This window comes from Rhinatrema bivittatum, chromosome 14 (assembly GCF_901001135.1).
Source record: "Rhinatrema bivittatum chromosome 14, aRhiBiv1.1, whole genome shotgun sequence".
In the NCBI taxonomy this organism is placed as follows: Eukaryota; Metazoa; Chordata; class Amphibia; order Gymnophiona; family Rhinatrematidae; genus Rhinatrema; species Rhinatrema bivittatum.
This window is the reverse complement of record NC_042628.1, coordinates 37,392,689-37,414,382: the sequence shown is the minus strand read 5'-3', so window position 1 is coordinate 37,414,382 and position 21,694 is coordinate 37,392,689. Positions and strand designations below refer to the sequence as shown.

The 21,694-nt window shown below is 47.0% G+C and overlaps 2 protein-coding genes across 6 annotated transcripts in view; one reads left to right on the top strand and one right to left on the bottom strand.

Annotated features, from left to right (window-relative positions):
* TELO2 (telomere maintenance 2) overlaps positions 1 to 16,101 on the top strand; it is a 59,486-nt gene extending 43,385 nt beyond the window's left edge. Inside the window, exons 18-21 of the mRNA XM_029577425.1 lie at positions 905 to 1,004; positions 2,738 to 2,802; positions 3,357 to 3,472; positions 11,315 to 16,101. Coding sequence (XP_029433285.1) covers positions 905 to 1,004; positions 2,738 to 2,802; positions 3,357 to 3,472; positions 11,315 to 11,430 — 397 coding nt within the window. The 3' untranslated portion in view covers positions 11,431 to 16,101. The remainder of the gene's footprint in view (positions 1 to 904; positions 1,005 to 2,737; positions 2,803 to 3,356; positions 3,473 to 11,314) is intronic.
* Positions 13,096 to 21,694, bottom strand: part of IFT140 (intraflagellar transport 140) — a 298,079-nt gene continuing 289,480 nt past the window's right edge. For 4 of the 5 annotated variants that reach the window (XM_029577414.1, XM_029577415.1, XM_029577417.1 and 1 more), the window contains one exon: positions 13,097 to 13,606. In XM_029577414.1, coding sequence (XP_029433274.1) covers positions 13,400 to 13,606 — 207 coding nt within the window. In that variant the 3' untranslated portion in view covers positions 13,097 to 13,399. Of the gene's footprint in view, positions 13,607 to 21,694 lie in introns of all 5 variants that reach the window. The other variant, XM_029577418.1, reaches the window with a different exon arrangement.

Genomic DNA, 21,694 nt, shown 5'->3' with positions numbered 1-21,694 from the left:
TCCCCACTTTGAGACTGGAACCAGGGAGACCCAATTCCGCCTCTACCAATTTCTTTACTGGTTTGTGATATGGACAAGCTGTCGGAGGACTGCGCATCCCATCCAAAACTGCATCGGCCCCCTCCTTGGGGGATCTTCACCCCTAGGACCTGATAAGCCAAAGGCAAGAAAGCCTCAAGTCTAAAAATAAAAAAGGAATCGACTGCCTCAGTAAAAAAAAATCTTACCAGAGCCTGCAGCCGCCAGAGTGACCTGGTGAAGGGGAGGGATCTGGACCACCAGATTTACACCCCGGGGCACACAAAAAAGTCTCAGACCCCCGGCTCGCCCGCCTCGGCCGGACAGGGAAGAACCCAGCAGGATTCCAAAAAACCCCCAGAGGAAGGCTCAAAAACCAACACTGCCCAGACTGCAGGTTTAGCACCATCTCCCATCTGCTGGAGACAGAGAAATACTGAGGAACCGCTGGTGGCACTGGGGTTTCTCAAGCAGTGTTGGTGAAACTTTTTCTGTCTCCATCTGCTGGTGGGGAGGCATAAACCCAGGAGTCTGGACAGATCTGGGTCTGTACAAGGAATGGCATTTGTATTTTTCCAGCAAAATTCTACCCACAGAAACAGCAGGTGCACGTGACCATGTGTGCTCTGTGCCTGCAGGAGGTTTGAAAGTGAACGTACCTATGTTCTTTTGGTTTGGGAATCTGTGCAAAGTCTGCGGGTAGAAAGTAGGTCCTGTCTGTTCCAATGTGGACAATTTGCAAATTGCCCTTAACTCTTATTCCCAGCAGGCTGTTTTGGACACATTTCTCTGCAGGTATGATTGTGGTATTCCCTGTACAGTGCCTGATCTTTCATTGGTGATGGTTCTGAAATATTCATCAGCATATCGCTGTTTTATACTTCAGGCCGTTGGCTACCTTTGATCTCCTGGGCGATGATCGGCTGCTGCTGGGGAGACTGTTACATACCTTGGGAGTCCTGATGTACTGTGCTCTTCACACCATGGTAAGAGAGAGATGTGCATGAGACCTCTAGTCTTGCGACTGAGTCGCAAGCTCTGGATGCAATTTTTTTGTAAAGCCGGTTTAATTCTCCTGCTTTGGCAATGATCATTACATCATACCCCTAATAAGGCTGGGTGTCAGGGTGTTAACCCCCTCATATTATACAAATTCTCCATTTTAGCCAAAAAGGCCAAGAAAGCACGGTCTTCATCTTGTGACTGAGTCGCTAATTTTGAATCTTAGCCAAAAGACCAAATAACTCTCTCTCTAATCCCAGAGTTGTTCAGTAAGATGTGAACATTCTAGCTCTGCGGTTGGGATTTTAATTTGAGACGGTAGTGCACTGAAGGGTGAGTACTCTTCCTGCACCCAAGGTTGGGATTATAATTTGAGACAGTAATGCACTGAAGGGTGAGTACTCCTCCTGCACCCAAGGTTGGGATTTTCATTTGAGACAGTAATGCACTGAAGGGTGAGTACTCCTCCTGCACCCAAGGTTGGGATTTTAATTTGAGACAGTAGTGCACTGAAGGGTGAGTACTCCTCCTGCACCCAAGGTTGGGATTTTCATTTGAGACAGTAATGCACTGAAGGGTGAGTACTCCTCCTGCACCCAAGGTTGGGATTTTCATTTGAGACAGTAATGCACTGAAGGGTGAGTACTCCTCCTGCACCCAAGGTTGGGATTTTCATTTGAGACAGTAATGCACTGAAGGGTGAGTACTCTTCCTGCACCCAAGGTTGGGATTATAATTTGAGACAGTAGTGCACTGAAGGGTGAGTACTCTTCCTGCACCCAAGGTTGGGATTATAATTTGAGACAGTAATGCACTGAAGGGTGAGTACTCCTCTTGCACCCAAGGTTGGGATTATCATTTAAGACGGTAGTGCACTGAAGGGTGAGTACTCCTCCTGCACCCAAGGTTGGGATTATAATTTGAGACAGTAATGCACTGAAGGGTGAGTACTCCTCCTGCACCCAAGGCTGGGATTATCATTTGAGACGGTAGTGCACTGAATGGTGAGTACTCCTCTTGCACCCAAGGCTGGGATTATAATTTGAGACGGTAGTGCACTGAAGGGTGAGTACTCCTCCTGCACCCAAGGCTGGGATTATCATTTGAGACAGTAGTGCACTGAAGGGTGAGTACTCCTCCTGCACCCAAGGCTGGGATTATCATTTGAGACGGTAGTGCACTGAATGGTGAGTACTCCTCTTGCACCCAAGGTTGGGATTATCATTTGAGACAGTAGTGCACTGAAGGGTGAGTACTCCTCCTGCACCCAAGGCTGGGATTATCATTTGAGACAGTAGTGCACTGAAGGGTGAGTACTCCTGCACCCAAGGCTGGGATTATAATTTGAGACTGTACTGCTCTTGGGCGTGGATACTGTAGTGCTCAGGGGTTTGGATTGTGAATCCTACTGAATTAAGAGCACCCCCCTATTCTCCCCCGGCAGGCTTTCAGGATATCCTTGCTGGTTATGCATGCAAATGTGTTATGCATATTCAGTAGGGGGTATCCTGAAAACCCAGCTGGCTGAGGGTTCCCAGAGACCAGTTTGAGACCACTAATGCTGAGAATGTGAATGCCTGAACTAAAGCTGTGGCATGTGGCTGCTGTTGTAGTCGGGAAGTGCTGGTGTTCTGAATGCAGATTTGAATGCTCCCAGATTAAAAGTGGCATCTTTAGGTGCTCTCTGTCCTCACATCATTTTGGGGCTTATTCACAGGCAGCTGCTCAGATGGGGAAGGCTTTACTGGAACTTGTTTGGAGTCTCCGCTTCCACACGGATCCGTGAGTTTTGTTTTTCTTTTCCTTGTCTTTGTGCTAATCCTAGCACAGTGCACTTACTTGGGCAGACGGCTGTAAGTGTTAATCCTGCCTCTGGATGTGTTCCCAGGACTCTGTATTAACTCTTTCAAAGATGCTAATTGCATTAGTACTAGTGGTAGGAGTGCAGAAGGGTTAACTCTCAGATTGGAAGTATAAGGGCTGTAAATGATCCTGAATTGAAATGACCGCAGTCCCTGAAAGTAGTGTTTGCATGTTGCTGGAAATAGTAATCACATTCTGCCATAGTAAATTCTCCTTATCATAAATCGAATTTGATGACTCTTGACTTGTTTTAGTTCACCAGCTGTGTGGACTTTGAACGCACCTTCTGCCTCTTGCTCCCTTGACCTTCTTATGAGGCTCAGTGTATGTGTGGGATGGAGACAGAAGCCATGAGGCTACACATAAAGCAAACTCTTCTTTGCCTGAGCATGCTCCAGGTGAAAAAGTAAAAACATGGTGAAGGAAGACCTCATCTTACTGATCCAGCACCGCTCTCTTTCCTTTTACAACAGATACGTGCGTCAGGGCCTGCTGTTCTGTATCTCGGCCACACTCCTCAGTGTTCCTGGTGAATGTCTGCTGACTGACATGGCTGATGAACTGCTGGAGACCCAGTCCTGGTTAGCAGGTAAAGAATACATAAAGAGAGAAGCAGACTCAGTGAAGTACTCATTTTAACAATGCAGATCTGCAGAGCCAAGCAAGAACCTCCTTGTTAGCTGAGTTTAACATTAATCCGCCTCTTAGTTTGCAGAGGAATACCTGCATATTTTGTCTGAATAATGCACGCATTCACTTACACAGACTGAAAAGATAGCGTACAGTAGGCACATAACGTTTTAAAGCGTCAGTGGATGGGCCGAGTTTCTTTCCCTTGTTACCATGACTAAAAGTGCACAGGTTGTGAACTTGCACGCTTTTGTCTGGCTGAAAATCTGCTTTAGTGGGTTTGGGCTGATCTAGCCAGGTGAACTCTGTTTTTACCTGTGCAGTTCCTGGCTAAGCCTTTGAGAATTGCCCCTTTAATCTGTGGGCTTCAGGAACGTAACTGATAGCCTAAATGACTTAGGCCAGCCCCTTGATCTCTCCTTGTGCACCACTGCAATGATTTCTCCAGCAGCGTTGGGGCATTGGGTGCAGGATGAACTCACAGGCCTGGGTCATAAGTCAGCAGATTTCTGCACTTTTCTCACAGGCTCTAGCCTTGTTTTTTCCCCGTGAGGTTTTGAAGGCCTAGTGTGGCGTTTCCTTGGCAGATTCTTTTCCAAAAACTGACTAGATAGGGTGGTGTGTGTTATTTAATTATACCTGATATAATTTCTGTTTTGACGTAATTGCCCAAAGGAAAGATATTCTTGGATTTGTTAAATAAAGTAAAGGGCAGTATCTCCAAATGGTTTGGTTTGCACATTCATGGACAGGAATGAGCTTCATTCGTTAGCCAGGGTTATGTTGGGATTCATCTCAGTCTCTCGTATTTACTACTAATGCCCTTCTCAGTGCTTGCTGTGCTGGAATTCCTAGGGGGTAATCTGTCTAAGCAGCTTATCAAAGTGCATTTGGAAATTCTTCTTAGTCAGACCATTGGGACTATTTCTGTATCTTTCTGCCGTGTTTTCTTGGTCTCTGATTGCACCTCTTGGTACTTAAGGATCTTTGCTTTCTCCATACGATCCACTGAATAGTCACTGGGTACTGACAACTCTGTCAGCAGTGTCGTTCTTGGTTTTTTTTTCTCTTTTATCACAATATCCAGTCTTCTAGCATCAGTCTTTTGGACTCTTTTGGAGTCTCTACGCTGGAGACTGCACACACAAGTGCATCTGCCTTTGGAAAATGCAATCGCTCTCTTACTACTGGATACAGAGGGTTACAGGCCTTTGAAATTAGCCTCTGGGGCGCCCCACTCGAGATCAATCAATTCTTGAATGGCCTCCATCATGGGGAAAAAATGAGGCTTTTTACGTAAGGAAACCAAAATGGGATTTCTCTTTGGCTCAAACACTGAATCTTCCCCAGGAACTCCAAATATTTTCGAGGTCTGGGAAATCAGAGCTGGACGTTCATCTCTATGAAAGAACCGTAGCATAGTTCTATACAGTTCTATACCCTGGAGGCATTTCACCATCCTCAAGAGAGTCAGAATCTGCATCATCATCCGTGCCATCCAGATCTCTATCGGGCAGTCCTGCTGCCGCTCTACAAGTACTCCTGCGCTTAACAGTAGGATCCTACCTGCAACTCTGCCCTGGGAGCATTGGATGGGGCTGAGGACCGCGCCTGAAGGAAGGATTGCAACCCCTGGAAAAATTCTACCAAGGAAAATGAAGTATCCATACCAGGAGGTCCTTGAGGCGAACTTTGAGCCGCCTTGCCCCACTGAAGAACCAGTTAGGGGACCTCCAGATTCAGACGCCCCCACCTGACATCTTTACCCAGACCTGCATCTGGCTGGGAAGAACCAGGCTTAGTGAAATCAGAGGAAGATAATTCTCCCTGATCTCCAAACAATGCTGGCACAAGTTAGTGGGCACTCCTGGCTGAGATCATGAATGAGCATGCACCCAGCCTCAACTGACTGAGGCTTCCATTGAGTGCTACATCAGACATGCGGTCACTGGGGCTTTGCTCGAACATCCTTGCTTCTCACGATCCGGGGCTGTGATATTACTGTGGGCAGCAGAGCTACCCTAGGACATGCATTGTGGGAGGGAGCTTTCTGTGAAGAACAAGAAGCAATACCTGTGACTCAGCTCCTGCTGTCTGTAGGAAAGCCTATCCTGCTATGCTCTCAAGGCCTATAAATAGTGCAGTGCTCTGCCAGTTCAGCTTGACAAGTGACTCTGGGCTGAGCACACAGGCGTTGTGCGTACAGGATATCCTCGGACAGTCTCTCTGCTGTTCCAGTCTCCCCAGCCTCCCACATCCTGAGTTCATCCTTATTTTACTGTGTGAGTCTATTAAATGCACTGAAATAGCTGCTAGAGTGACTCCATATACCGTACAGAACAGACCAGTACCACAAGTGGAAATGGGCCTGGGCTTATGCTCTCTTTCAACTACCATGCAGAGCTATGATAGCAACACCATCAATGCTGTGAAAAGCTTCCATCAAAGCCTCCGTGACAGTTTGATGCCATTCTATCCTAGCAAAATGCATGTTGGGTAATCCCAAAATGTCATATTTCATCGCAAAAGTTGATGAGTTCTGGCAGAGTCTGGGGCCTAACCTGCTGTTTTTTGCTTGGCATTTAGAAATAGATAAAATTAAGTTGTTTACCTGTAATTTGTGTCACTCATGTCATTATCTGATGGCGCCGAGGATGGAACTAAAACTTCTGTGTTTCTGTACCCACCACCCACAAGCACGAGAACAAGAGCTCAGCAGCGCCAGCCCTTGTGGTATTTTTCTCCCCCAACCCTAGCATCAGTGTCCTCTTACCCCTTTCTTGCCCTCCCCACCCCCTCACTTGCCTAGCAGCTTCCCACCTCCCCAACTCTCTCTCTTTCTCCCTGCTTCTGCTCTTAGCAGAGGACTGAGGACAAAGAGTAGAGGGAGGGAAGAGGAGGGCGAGAGGCTTCTGGGATCAAGGAGACATCTGAATTGTGAGAAGGAAGATCACTATCCCTACTCCGACTCTGGTCCTGTTCCCTCTCACATCCCCAGCTCCTTCTCTAGTCTTTTTCTCTCTCTCACACAGGGCCACTGCCTCCTGTAGCCTTGCAAACCTTCCCTCCCCTACCTCAGCCAGGCTAGGTAGGGGTCAAGGATTGTTAGCTCTCCCCCATCAGTCAGCTAGCCTGCCTGAAAACCCCAGCCTGCAAGCTAGCTCATCTAGCTAGCCTCCCCCCCCCCCCCCCCCACGACAAGCCAGCTTTGCCCCTCAAACCCCCACCCTCACATGGATACCCAGCGAGGCAGCCTTGACCTCCCCCCATGTAAGCCAGTTAGTTAATGTGCAGCTCTCCCACACTGTCCTGGAAGTGCTGCTGCTCGCATCAGGCAGTTGCCTGCATTCTCACGCTGGTCTTGTAAACCTGAAATTGCACATCACGCGAGACTGCAGAGAGCCGCTGCTAACAGCACGTGTGGGATGGCGCGGTTGAAAGGTTGATCAGGCCAGGCCCACCTTGCTCCAACATCTATGGCACGTGCTATAATTCATTGCCCAGTTCTGACGGCTTCTAGACAAATGGGTAGGATTTAGTTCCCCCTCCCCCACCTTGCTTGTTGATGTATAACATAGCTAGCCTTGTACACATGGCCATTAGACAACAGGCGCTGCAAGGCTGATTAGATTGATGGCAAGGTAAGGCTCCTTGGGGGGGCCATAGGCCTTACGGTCATAGATATTCAAGTTGAGCTTCCCAGCAGGTTGGCCTCCAGGTAGCTCCTGCAGAGCCACCAGTGAATAAATGCTTTCAAATCTAAAAAAGTAAATGAGATATCAGTAGTAGGGGATTGGTTGCTCTAGGATTAAGGCTAATTCCATAACTCAAGGAGTTAAAGTGCGCAGAGGATTTATAATGCCAGACAAAACAAAAGCAGTGCCAGGAAATCTCCTTGAAGTATTCCTTGTTGGATCTTAATAATTCAGCTGGAGTGTAATCTGTCACGTTTTCAGGTGAACATGATGTACTCTCTCAGTACAGGGTTTACCTTGTGTATTTCAGGGCAATTTATTATCCAGCAGTGAGAGATGCTGCTCTTTTGGCAGCTCATACTGGCTTTATTCAGCAGCAGGTGCTCTTTGGTTTCCTCTGCTTCCCTTTTGTAACCTTTCTGTTCTGGTGCCAAGATCTTAGGAGAATCGATGTGAGCAGTGATGGCAGTGAACAACTTATAGATTGTAGGGAAGCAGGGTAGGGGGGGATAATTGGCTCTTGCTTCGGGAGGAGGAATGTGCTTCCTGTTAGTTGCACATGCCTTCACTCCCTCTCCTCTCCTCTCTCTCTGCCCTTCTCCTCTCCCGCCAGTTCCTGACGCTGCTTTCCGCCTGGCTGTGCTGTGTGCTTGGAATAGTCCTCCTGAGCTCGTGCATCAGGCAGGATTTAAGCATGTGCTCTCCCACCTTTTTTGAGGCTGCTTTTAAATCAAAGGCCTGCTTTTAGCCACATTAAATTATTTTCTTTATTCTTTTTCTTTTCTTTACTTGTTTAACCTTTGCCTAACTATGAAATGCTCCAAGTCCTCTTGTCCTGTATGTTTATCTTATTAGATTGTAAGCTGGATTAAGCTGGGACTGTCTTCTTGCTGTTTTTGTACAGTGTTGTGTAGCGCTATAAAATGTGTAGTAGTATTAGCCATTGTGAAATCTGCCTGTCTAATCAATTGGTTTTTGCAGTTAGCCGGTCTTGGTGAAGAGAGGTTAAATATTTACCCAGAAGTTGGGCAAGCCATCAGGGCTAGAGCATTTCCCGTGTGGGGCGCCAGCTCAGTTGTTGTAACTTCAGGCCTTTCCACGGTTTTCATGTTTGCCTTTTCTATATCTCCTGTATGCTGGGCAATTATTCTGTTTCTCTGTTGTGCTCTACAGGATCTTCAAACAAATTTCTCCAAAACTGTTCTGTTCTTTTGTTGGTGCTGTTTTAACTGCACTAATGCTCCTTTTCACATTCTCTCTAAATGTTTTATTTTGGTGCCTCTCCTTTCGGTTTTCTTATCGTTGCAGCTTGTGTGTTTCTGCTGTAATTTTATTATTGAAGGTCGTCTTTTGGCTGGGATTTTTCTCATTACTGTTTGACCTGTCTTATCCTCCTGCAGTGCACCCTTAGCTTTCTTTTTTACTCTGGTACTCTTTGGTTTTTCCGGTACTTTTACTGGGGTGGTCTTCAGTTGCTCAAACTCCCCCCCTGTGGCTCCTTTCTGAATTTTTTTCTTTTTTCAGCTCTCTCTTTCAACACCATCCGTCAGCTCTTTAAGTTTTTATGTTGTATGATCTGGCCCAATCAAGATCTTAAATGTTTATCAATTATCTTATGCAACTTTTCCTATGATATTACTTTTTTTTTCCATTTTATTGGTGAGCTCTGTTTGTGTATCCATGAGGTTTAAATATGGGGTTTCTGGAATAAAAATAGCAGTTCATTATCTCTTTTTTTTTTTTTTTTCCCCCCCTCTCTTCAAGGGTCCACCAAATAGTAGCGAATCCTCTTAATTTTTTCATTAGCTTCTATGATTTGTGCACCATTTTATCCTGGGCGACGTGCGGCCAGTATGACTTTTTTGTTTTGCTTCCTATCATACTTCAATAGCAGTAATCGCTTGGCTGTGATTTAGTCAGGATACTATGCAGCAAGGTCACCATGGGAAGAGACTTTGCAAAACTTAGGAAGAGACACTTACTCCAACTGATTATTCTCTCAGCCTTAGACCTCTCTGGAGTGAAAGCCAGATCTCTCTCTTCTGGTGCAATTATATAAATATAAAGTCTTAGCTATAGGAGTTGATAAACATTGTTCAGTTACTTCTTTAAAATTCTCTAAGGCTTCAGATTTCTCCTCCAGCATAGGGTTTTTTGTGACCATCAAGGCTATTTGAGAAGTAACCACTCTCCCAAGGCCTCCATCGTTTCCCAAATAGATTCCAACATAAAGACCAAGGCCTTCTGCAAACTGAACTCTTCTCGGTGTTCAATCCCTAAAGGGGCTGCAGATTCCTGTCTTGAAGAACAACTGCTCCTTCCATACTACCAAGGTGATTCTCACGTTCCTTAACTCCTCCAGACACATTTTCGTTCATCCTGGATGCAGACAAACTATGTTCCAGGACCGGGCACCCAGCAGGGAAGACACCGCTGCCAACATCAACCTTATGCAGCTGTTCTCTCTGCAGCCTGGCATGCCAGGTGGCCATTGGGTCTGGAGAAGGAGTTCTCAAAGCAAGAGTCCAAGATGTACTCAAATCTGGGCCTGGTGGAGGCACTATGTCTCCCCTAGCTGTGCCCAAGGTCTGAAGACCTGCAGAAGTAGAAGTCACCACAAATAAGTCAATAGGACCCATCATTGCAGGGGAAGATGTAGCCACAGCAACATATTTTCCCTTTCTTGAATATCCTGATGGCTACAAAGGCAAAAAAATATCCAGGTAAAAGAAGGAATGGCAGTGGGTACAGAGGCTCAAAGCAGTAAGAACATAAATTGCCATGCTGAATCAGACCAAGGGTCCATCAAGCCCAGCATCCTGTTACCAACAGAGGCCAAACCAGGCCACAAGCACCTGGCAATTACCCAAACACTAACAAGATCCCATGCTACTGATGCAATTAATAGCAGTGGCTATTCCCTAAGTAAACTTGGTTAATAGCCGTTAATGGACTTCTCCTCCAAGAACTTATCCAAACCTTTTTTGAACCCAGCTACACTAACTGCACTAACCACATCCTCTGGCAACAAATTCCAGAGCTTTATTGTGCATTGGGTGAAAAAGAATTTTCTCCGATTAGTCTTAAATGTGCTACTTGCTAACTTCAGGGAATGCCCCCTAGTCCTTCTATTATTCGAAAGTGTAAATAACCAAGTCACATCTACTCGTTCAAGACCTCTCATGATCTTAAAGACCTCTATCATATCCCCCCTCAGCCGTCTCTTCTCCAAGCTGAACAGCCCTAACTTCTTCAGCCTTTCCTCATAGGGGAGCTGTTCCATCCCCTTTATCATTTTGGTTGCCCTTTCTGTATCTTCTCCATTGCAACTATATCTTTTTTTGAGATGTGGTGACCAGAATTGTACACAGTATTCAAGGTGCGGTCTCACCATGGAGCGATACAGAGGCATTATGACATTTTCCGTTCTATTAACCATTCCCTTCCTAATAATTCCTAACATTCTATTTGTTTTTTTGACTGCTGCAGCACACTGAGCCGACGATTTTAAAGTATTATCCACTATGATGCCTAGATCTTTTTCCTGGGTGGTAGCTCCTAATATGGAACCTAACATTGTGTAACTACAGCAAGGGTTATTTTTCCCTATATGCAACTCCTTGCACTTGTCCACATTAAATTTCATCTGCCATTTGGATGCCCAATCTTCCAGTCTTGCAAGGTCCTCCTGTAATGTATCACAATCTGCTTGTGATTTAACTACTCTAGATAATTTAGTATCATCCGCAAATTTGATAACCTCACTCGTCGTATTCCTTTCCAGATCATTTATATATATATTGAAAAGCACCGATCCAAGTACAGATCCCTGAGGCACTCCACTGTTTACCCTTTTCCATTGTTGTGCTGCCATCTTGAAAACCCCTCTAGGTCAGGCATTTTTATCCAGTGTTTTCTTTCCTGTTTGCTGAAAGAGGCTTGTCTTGTGTTTCTTTGGGGCAGGTTTGGTGTTGGTGAGACTATTATTGCTGGTTTTTTTTTTTTTTTGGACGATATAAAGGGAAGGGTGATTTTAAATGTCTGCTTATTTCTGGGAACTGCAGTGGTTTACTTTGTTTCTTTTAATACTTGAATTTTCTTTCCAGATGTAGCAGAGAAGGATCCTGATGGGGACTGCAGGAGGCTTTCTCTACAGTGTCTATTGCTGATGGAAAATCTGAAAAAGAAAATTAACTCAGACTCCAGTGTGAGTGACACATGAGGCCTAATCTAATTGAATGGCTGGGATCCTCCATGCAGGTTCTGAATTCCCCTGTGCCACTGGAGCGGGGAGGAAGAGAGCTCGGAGCATCCTCTTTTGGTCTGGATTTTGTACACTAGGAAGTGTAAAGGAAAATGAGCCGCTGCCATCCTATTTGCAGCACAGGGGGAGCCTCTAGTCATCCTGCTGGTGGGTCTCAGTAAGTGGCTTACGGCACTGTGGTCTCCAGAAATCTGAAATGTCCATGAAGCTTTCCCTTGCAGGGGGGGAGGCGCCATTCTGTTTCTGCACCTGAGATTCAAGCTGACCCCTGCCTGTGACTGAGCTATATGAACCTGCTGTGCTAGACATTGTGATTTTCTATATATGTTCTTGTTAGCCTTAGTCTACACCACCTCAGAAGTTGTAAACATTTATACAAATACTGCTTCAAGCTGCAGGCATCTTAAACTCTGTATTTAAGTGTATCCAAAATTACCTTATCAAATACATTTTCTCTCTCCACCAGCCAACCGTAACAATGCTGCTGAATCTCACTGCAGCACCAGCAAATAGGAAACAGAGTTGCCTACCTGCAACAGGTATTGGCTGTGGACAGCAGGATAAACAGTTCCACATGTGAGGACATCATCACAGTGCACTGTGACAGCTTATTGGCTTAAATAGCTTAGAACGGAGGTTCCCAAGCTTCTCCTGGGGGACCCCAGGCAGTCGGATTTTCAGTATATGTGCAATGAATGTGCATGAGATAAATTTGCAGGCACTGTCGCCGTAGCATGCGCATTTTTATTGCAGGTATCCTGAAAACCTGAATGGGTGGGGTCCACCAGCTCAGGCTTGGGAACCTCTGGCCTAACATATTTTGCAGATGTTCACAGGGGCTCAAGGGGATTGTCAAAGTTGATGGTGTGCCGGAAAACTCCCAAAGCAAAAATAGAAACAACCCTGAAACACCACTTTCCCACCAAAATATATCAAGGCTAGGAACCACTCTGGCCTGATTTACCCCTTCCATGGGGTAATGGGGGTTGGTAAAAGGGGCAGGAGATATGTCTACCTACCACCTGCCCCTCTAATGTCCCTTAAAAAAAAATGGCACTGGGCAGCCATGAAACTGGTCCCATGGTGATGTTAAAATGGCACTGGTCTTGGGACCAGTGGACACCTAAAGGAAACAAAAATATTTAATTATACATCTACTTTTTTTCCTGTCGCACAGATAGTAAGTACTGTTTGAGGGGCTGCCAGTGCATTAATCAAAAGAAAAAGCAAGAGAAAACCATGCTAAAAGGCAGAAAAGAGAGCGTACATACTTGTGCAAAAGCTCGGACAAAAAAGGACTCATGAGGCAGTGTATGCATGGAGCTCCTGCTCATGCTCAGAATAAAAGCTCTAGTGAGCACATAGAGAGAAGTCATAGCTAGTTCAGCCCTGCTTGTCAATGGAGAAAATAACTTTCCTCAGATAAAGTTGTTGCTTGTGGCATCACTGAACATTGACAGAAATAACATTTTTAAGAAAAGACTAGCTGACATTATATAAAGCTGTTAAGATCTTGCACTGCCTGTGCTGCAATTGGAGGACAGTGGCTGGGTTCGATAAAGATACTCACTGATCCAAATATTTTTTTGAAAAAACTTTTAATATAATATTTAAGATTAGATAAAAATCCTATACATACAAGCTGCAACAATGGTACAATACCAGGATCTGTTCTAACAGCCAAGATTCCAGCAGAGAGTCCTTTAGCTCATTCTCTGTGCGCTCCACTATCAATTTTGCACTGGAATGAGCTCTCACAGAAAAATAGTAATTTTAGAAAGCGCCCACTTGGTAAACTCACATAAACGAGGGCAACAGTCTGTAGAAGCTCCTGATTTGGTCACCCCTGGGGGATGGATTTTGGGACCACAGAGCTGGAGTCTATCATGGTATGAAATTGAGTTCTCTTACTGGCCAGGCTGCTCAGTCAATAACCTTCCACTTCATCTGCAACCACTTCTTCCACCTCCTCCCCGTCTTCTATGCTGTTGTGGCGGATGCGCTCTGGCAGGTTGTGCCGGGTCAGGGGAACACCAAGTGCCTGGTGCACTGTCTCCATTGTGTGTTGGTTGACATAGTAGGTCAGGTTCACTGAAGGAAGTTTCTTCCGCATCTCTTCCAAACATTTGTAGGCCTGGCACAAAACCACAAACAGAATTTCAATCAACATGCTTCTTATACTAAATGGCATTCCTCCTGTGTGGACCACAAGACTTGTTAAAAGCTTTTATTTTCCATGGAGCATGCAGGAAGGGGGCTTCTTGTGCTCCAAGGCAGCTGACCAGCAGGGTCAGGCTTTGCCAGGGCATAAAGCCCCTCTGAAACAGAAGGAAAAAAGATATGAGTGGGATCACTGTGATTTGAAGCATTTTCTTAAAATACAATTAAGTAATTAACTCTGAAGAATAAATACATCACAGTTATGTATTTGTGGGAGGAATAAAGGACAAAGGAGGATATGACAGACACATTCAAATATTCTACTAGATATGTCAGCCACCGTCGATTTATTGGCTCGTTCCATCTTTCTTACACACTGTTAGTCCTGGGGAATAGGTGGGGCAGCTTTTAAATGGCTCACCTCATTCCTAATGGATTGGAGTGCGTCAGTCTGTTTGAGTGAGGTCCAGCCAGCATCCCAAATGGTGAGCTGTGGGGTCCCCTCAGGGGTCCTCCTGCTCACCATGCAGCCACTTGCAAAACTGTCCACAGAGAAAGGTCCAGATCCCAGATCAATGTCCAGTTAATCTATCCACTTTACTCTGATGTGGCCTGTTCCCTGACGCACTTTAACCTTATTGTTCAGGCTAGTTGATTGGCTGTTCCAAAATTTTCTGATGCTAAATGGGAGTAAGGCCAAAGTAAGATTACCCTCCATTGACAGCGATTGAAAAAGGATTTGCAACTACAATTTATTCAGCTAAAGTTAGATGGATTACTTGTCCCGTATGTTCAGCGGAATAAACGTTGCTTAAAAGTTATCTGGCTACATGTAACTAACTGGATAACTTAAAAACCTAACTGGCTATGTATGAATATAGCCGTTTTGGATATTTGTTATCTGATCATATGTTGCTCAGTAACTTGTTACTTCTCTGGCTATCTTCAAAGATATCTTGGTAAGTAGCGCTGTTTAAAAAAAAAAATATATAAAGGGCCTATGGCCTGATGCCCTCCTTCTCCCCAGTTTCCGAAAGAAAGTGAAAACGTCTCTTTCCCACATTGATAGTCCTGATGCTCTATTGAGGCTGTTTTAATTTAGTTTTTTGTTTGGACTTGCTGTTTGTTTATATTCTGTACATTGCTTGGGGCGATCAGCTGATGACTGGGGAGGTGGTCTAAAAATAGGGGTACTTTTCCATAGGAAAGGAAATTAAAGGACAAGTGCTCCTGATCTGAAGTTGAAGGAAGCAAGATTCAACCTGAGAAAATACTACTCTACTGAGGAAGTAGATGCCTGGAATACTCTAGCCTAGCAGTCCTTTTTAATCAAAACCATGACAGAATTCAAGCATTCTCGAGATGGGTATTGAGGACAGTGGTAGGAATAAGGTTAAGAGGTTGGTTTTGCAAAGTTGCTTACCTGTCACAGGTGCTCTCTGTAGCCATCAAAACAAATCAGTCACACAAGTGAGTGATGGCATCCGATGGAGAGACAGAAAAGGTTTTTCGGAGTGTATGTGGAGATTCCCATGCAGCTGCTGCTGCACAAGCTCTTCAGTTTTGTACCAAGCTAATCTTAAACTCCAAAGGGAGGTGGATGAAATGATGCTTTCTCCAGGAACAAGCAGGACAATAATAATAAGCTACACCAGTGGGGACTCCAAGTTGAGGGTTGAATGTAAGTAGTGAAGAACATGCAACCAGTAAATGCTAGTGGTCAGAGGAAGAGTTGAAGAGATTAAGTAAGCTTTTGAGATTCATAAAACATTGCTGGTTAAGCCTCATAATTGTTAAACATGTATTTTGTTAAAATGGCTGAATAGAGAACTGCCAGATATAACATAGGATGCTGGATATGTTCTTTATGGAATTTAGAACAGTGGTTTTAAAGAACCAAGTCAAAGGAGACATTTAGAACAGTACGGGAGTCTTTACATCAATACACAGTCTGAGGACATTGGACACTTCAATTTATGGAAGATTGATTTATTTCTTATATTGTTTATATGATATATCTTAAATGTCATACATTAACATGGCACAATCTTGAGACTAAGCTGGGCTGTCTTTATTTATTTATTGTCTTTTCTAAATAGATAAATATGTAACAAGTTAATGTAGGGGAGTTGAATGGCATGAAAATGGGGAAAAGTTTGTAACTGAATACCCCTTTTGAGTTGAAAGGGATGAATAGCTATAAAGAATGTCCATAAGGCTTTCTTCTCTCTAAATAAAATAACAAGGCTCTGCTGCAGGCCAAAATCTGAAGAGCCTGTTCACCCTTATGGGTGGCCTTGAATACAATGTGGACAACCACAATGCATTGATTTAAATGAAATTGTGAGACTACTTTTAAGTAGAAACTTAAGTTTTTGAAACTATTCTGTTATAAATTTGCATCTAAGAAGAGTAATTTGCTTATTCTGTGGACAGATGTTAACTGCTATTAAAATTTCCTAGCATGTAGCCAGATGGACTCAGGATAAATGGGTTGTGTGCGCCCCTGCTAACAGTTGGAGATGGAGTCAGGTTTCAAAGCTGACGTTAACCTAGATATTTATTTGTCTTTTCTAAATAGATAAATATGTAACAAGTTAATGTAGGGGAGTTGAATGGCATGAAAATGGGGAAAAATTTGTACTTTCAATGCATATCCAGCATAGCTCTCTGCTTCAACGACAGGGGAGAAAGTCAGATACTTCACTTTCAATGCATATCCAGCAAAGCTCTCTGCTTCAACGGCAGGGGGGAATGAAGAAAAGGGGATCTATATACAGACAACAGCCAAGGACTGAATTACATAGTCTGCGTAAACAAATAAGGATGGGTGTAGCTTGCTTATTGCGGCGGTTAATACCCCTAACTAATTAAGCTATTTCACTTAGATGCAGTTCCAACACTGCTCTCTACATTAATTCCTGGGGTGGAAAGGAAATAGAACCGAAAGGTTACTAAGGGCCAAGAGTAACAGATAAGTATGAGGGAAAAAAAAGTGCAAAAGCTTGCTGGGCAGACTGGATGGGCCGTTTGGTCTTCTTCTGCTGCCATTTCTATGTTTCTATATACCCCTGCAGCAACCTCAGCCATTCAATATCTCTCTATCTCCTAGAAGACGTGGATTGTGCCTTCTCTAGCGGGGACACAATACTCTTTAGAAGAGGAAATTTTACCTTTAAATTGGAAAAAGATCAAGCCCTGCTCTCCTGCAGTGATACCGAATTGTCTTTCCCCCAGTTGAGAATTCCTAAGGCGATTTCCGAGATCCCTCAGAGGTTTGCCTTGGTCTGGTAGCTGGTTTTCCAGCGTGGACTTGCTGCTGAAGCAGCTGAAAGGCAGTGGGTGCAGGAAGCCGAGCACGGCGGTGACTGCCTAAGCCCTCTCCCCCCGCAGCCGGTAAGCGCTGAGCCCAGGTAAGTAAAGAACTCTAGTTCAGAGACGCGGAAGGGCTTCGGTAAGTCTTTCCTCTGGTCTCCTTGCTCGGCGCACCGTACCAACGACATGCCCGGTCCCTATAGGGCAAAGGAAGGGGGTTTCCGATTGGGTTGAGCGGCCTCCTAATGGGCTAGGCCCTGATTCAGTCTCGTTGGGCACTCCACATGGCAGGCCTCTGCGCCATCTTGCGCACGGTTTGGTGCGGCACCATTTCCCCCATTGACAGCCGGTACTTGCAGTGCAGGCTGGCCCTGTTGTGCACATAACACTCGAATAAGTGCGCGCATAAGTACATGCATACATTCGCGCACATCCGGACACTTATACTTACGCGCATCAGGGCAGATTTGTGTGCGTTCAGGCGCTAACCAGCTGAATGCACAAGCTACAGTGTACTATGGCTCCGGGAACAAAGATGCACAAGTGTCACTCCCTTTGTGCTGCCTGCCGTATTAGGGCTGCACAGTCTGACCTAGAAACCTTCCTGTGTCAGCACTGTGAGGAAGCCCAGGGAGGGCTGGCCTCTCGGAATGTCTCCAAGCCCAGCCCTTCCCAGTCGAAGGAAGAGTCAGCCATGACCTTATCTGGTAGCACCCCGGATCTGAGCAATCCCAGGGCTGTGTCCTCCCCGGGAGGGCAGTTCCTCCTGGGCTAGGTATGGCCCTGGCAACCTTTTCTTGGGTGGAATTCTTTCAGGGCCTTCAAGCCTTTGTTCAGGCGCAGTCAGCTGCTGCCCCTGCCTGGGCTGAGCCCTAGCTGGGAAGCCCTCATCCTCCCAGCCCTATCAGCATGCCTCGGGACATGCCTCGCCTCACCCAGGGTATCCCTGACAGGGACCCAGACACCACGGCCGACGATGGGGATGCAGACTCATTGGAGAACGGGGAAATCCCTCCAGGCCTGGAGCCATACTGGACCATGCTACGGTTTTTCCACAGAGATGAATTGCCGGCCCTGGTCTTCCAGACCCTGGGAGTTCCCGGTAAGGACCCTATGTTGGAACCAAAGAAGAAATCCTATCCTGGTGTCTCTACAGAAAGCCTCTTGCTATTTCCTAATGATGGAAGCCATCCAGGAGTTGATTGACCTGGAGGGGGACGCCCCGGAAGCCAGTTTTAAAGGAGGTCGGGCCTTGGAGGCCTTGTACCCTCTGGACCTAGTGGCCAAAGAATGCCTGCATTTCCCGAAAGTGGATGCCCTGGTCTGCACCATCTCGAAGCGAACAACTATCCCAGTAGAGGGAGGAGCGGCCTTTAAGAATGCCAACGATAGGCCAAAAACAAGCTATCAAAATCATTAGAATATTGTCTTGTTTTAAATATGAAATGTCTTGTTATAAGCAGAATCGAGGGAATTAATGGATGGAATCTTTGATTCCATGGAATTGAGAAGATATCTGCTGCCAGACTCTTCTTTGCTGGTCTCCTGGAGCAGTAGATAGGAACTTTGTTTAATGATATTGCAAAGAGGTCTATCTGTGGAATGTCCCAAAGATGAACGTGTTCCTACCTTATTTGATCATCCATTTGTGTGGTTGTAGTTGTCAACTTGCTTGTGTTATCTGGTTTTGGTTTCTAGCTATCAGATTCCTTGGGAAATTTCCCATTTCCAGATTTTTCATGCCTCTTGACAGTGAAAGACCCTTTTCCTCCTTGCTTGCTGATATTTAGCATCACTGCTTGGTTGTTTGAATGAACACTAGAAGAAAATTATTACTTACCTGCTAATTTTCATTCCTGTAGTACCTTGGATCAGTCCAGACCGTGGGTTATGTCCCCATTCCAGCAGATGGAGTCAGCAAAAACCTCGAGGGGGCGTCACCATAAGTACTACTACCCCCTCTGCAGGAGTTCAGTATCGAGTATATCAAAGCCCGAGTAGACAAACAGAACCCCCGTATTGAATCAAGTTTATACAAACCGGCCAACAATAGCCGTCAACCATAGCAACGAAAAACTGGAGCGTCCTAGCAACGTGTAGGAGGCTGCACAAACAGTAACTCAACTTGTGAGGAGCTGTGAACACAGGGAACATTGAAAATGGTAAAGCTGTGAACACAGTGAACAGTGACACTGGTGAAGGACAGATACCAGTACAGTCCCGTCGCGGAAATCGGAGCAGGCTTAGCACCCAGATGTGGTGGGCGTCTGGACTGATCCATGGTACTACAGGAACGAAAATTAGCAGGTAAGTAATAATTTTCTTTTCCCTGTACGTACCTGGATCAGTCCAGACCGTGGGATGTACCCAAGCGTCCCTAAATCGGGTGGGGTCCTGCGAGGCCTGCTCGGAGAACCTGCTCACCAAAATGTCCCGAGACGGGAGAGGCGAGATGCAAACGATAGTGCCTCGCGAATGTGTGTAACGACTTCCAGGTAGCCGCTCTGCAGATCTCTTGAGAAGAGACCGAACGAACCTCCGCCCAGGAAGCCACCTGAGAGCGTGTGGAATGCGCTACAATGCCGGGCGGGGGAGTCCGCCCCGCCCCAACGTAGGAAGCGGCAATCCCCGCTTTCAACCACCTAGCAATGGTAGTCTTGGAAGCCTGGGAACCCTTCTTAGGTCCGGACCAAAGGACAAACAGATGGTCAGACGTCCGAAACTCGTTTGTAACCTCCAGATAGATGCGCAGCGTGCGTTGAACGTCCAAGAGTCGGAGAGACCTCGGCTCGGAGGAGGAGAAGGACGGCAACTCCACCGTCTGGTTCATATGGAACGCAGAGACCACCTTCGGGAGGAAGGAAGGTACGGTGCGGATCGAAACTCCAGAATCGGAAAACCGAAGGTAGGGTTCCCTGCACGACAGAGCCTGCAGCTCCGAAATGCGACGAGCGGAACAGATGGCCACCAAAAATACCGTCTTGAGGGTAAGGTCCTTAAGTGTTGAACTGCGCAGTGGCTCGAACGGAGGCCCCGACAGGGCGCGAAGCACCAGGTTGAGACTCCAGGATGGACAAGGATCCCGTAGCGGAGGCCGCAGATGCTTGACACCCTTGAGGAAACGAGCAATGTCCGGATGTTGTAGGAGGGACCCCTCCGCCCGCAACAGTGACCCAAGGGCGGACACCTGAACCCTCAAAGAGTTATAGGCTAGCCCCTTGTCCACCCCGGCTTGTAAGAACTGGAGAATCTGAGAAATCGAAGCCGTAGTAGGACTCGTGTCCTGACTGGTACACCACAGCTCGAACACCTTCCAGACTCGGACGTAGGCCACCGACGTGGACGTCTTACGCGCCCGCAACAACGTGGACACTACCGCCTCCGGATACCCTCGGCGCCAGAGGCGGCGCCTCTCAAAAGCCAGGCCGCAAGACAGAAGAGTTCTGCCTGCTCGAAAAATACTGGACCCTGATGCAAGAGGAGGGGGAGGTGTCCCAGCCGGACCGGTCCGTCGACTACCAGCTGTAGCAGGTCCGCAAACCAAGGTCGTCGGGGCCATTCCGGGGCGACGAAAATCACCGTCCCCTGATGTCCTTCTATTCTGCGGATCATCCTGCCTACGAGAGGCCACGGGGGAAACGCGTAGAGCAGAAGATGGGTCGGCCATGGGAGCGCCAGCTCGTCCACCCCTTCCGCACCGCGTTCTCTTCGCCGACTGAAGAAGCGGGGGGCCTTGGCGTTGAGCGCGGATGCCATCAGATCTAGGTGGGGAGCCCCCCACCGATGGACGAGGAGCTGCATCGCCTCTTCGGACAGAGACCACTCTCCGGGGTCCAGCAGTTGACGACTGAGGAAGTCCGCCTGAACATTGTCCACTCTGGCTATGTGAGACGCTGCTAGCCGAACGAGATGGCGCTCCGCCCATTGCATGAGCAGCGCCGCTTCTAGAGCGACCTGCGGACTGCGCGTGCCCCCTTGGCGATTGATGTAGGCCACGGTGGTAGCGTTGTCCGAAAGTATCCTGACCTCCCGGTTCCGAAGAAGCGGGAGAAAATGGCGCAGAGCGAGCCTGACAGCTCTGGTCTCCAGACGATTGATGGACCATGTCGCCTCCACCGCGGACCACGTTCCTTGCGTGGCGCTGCGATCGCAGACCGTGCCCCAGCCCACCAGACTGGCATCGGTAGTGACCACCACCCAATCCGGTACGTCGAGGGACACCCCTCGAGCTAGGTTGGACGGCTCCAGCCACCAGCCCAGACTGTCCCTGGCCTTCTGAGGGAGCGGGAGGACCACCTGGTAGTCCTGCGAGAGTGGCTTCCAACGGGAGAGGAGCGCCCACTGTAAGGGCCGGAGGTGCGCAAATGCCCAAGGGACCATGTCGATTGTGGATCCCATCACCCCCAGAAGTTGCAGGTAGTACCAGGAAGTGGGATCTGGCAACGCAGAGAATCGCAGTATGTGATCCCGCAAAGAGTGCGCCTTGTCCTGTCGCAGGAAGACCTTGCCCAGCCGGGTATCGAAGGTCGCCCCCAAAAAATCCAAGCGCTGAGAGGGCACGAGGGAGCTTTTGGAAAAATTCACTACCCATCCCAGGGAATGCAGGAACTGTAGCACCCGGGACACCGCTGCTTGGCCGTGAGTGAAGGACTTCGCCCGTATGAGCCAATCGTCGAGGTAGGGATGGACCAGAATACCCTCCTTCCGAAGGGCCGCAGCCACGACTACCATGATCTTGGTGAAGGTG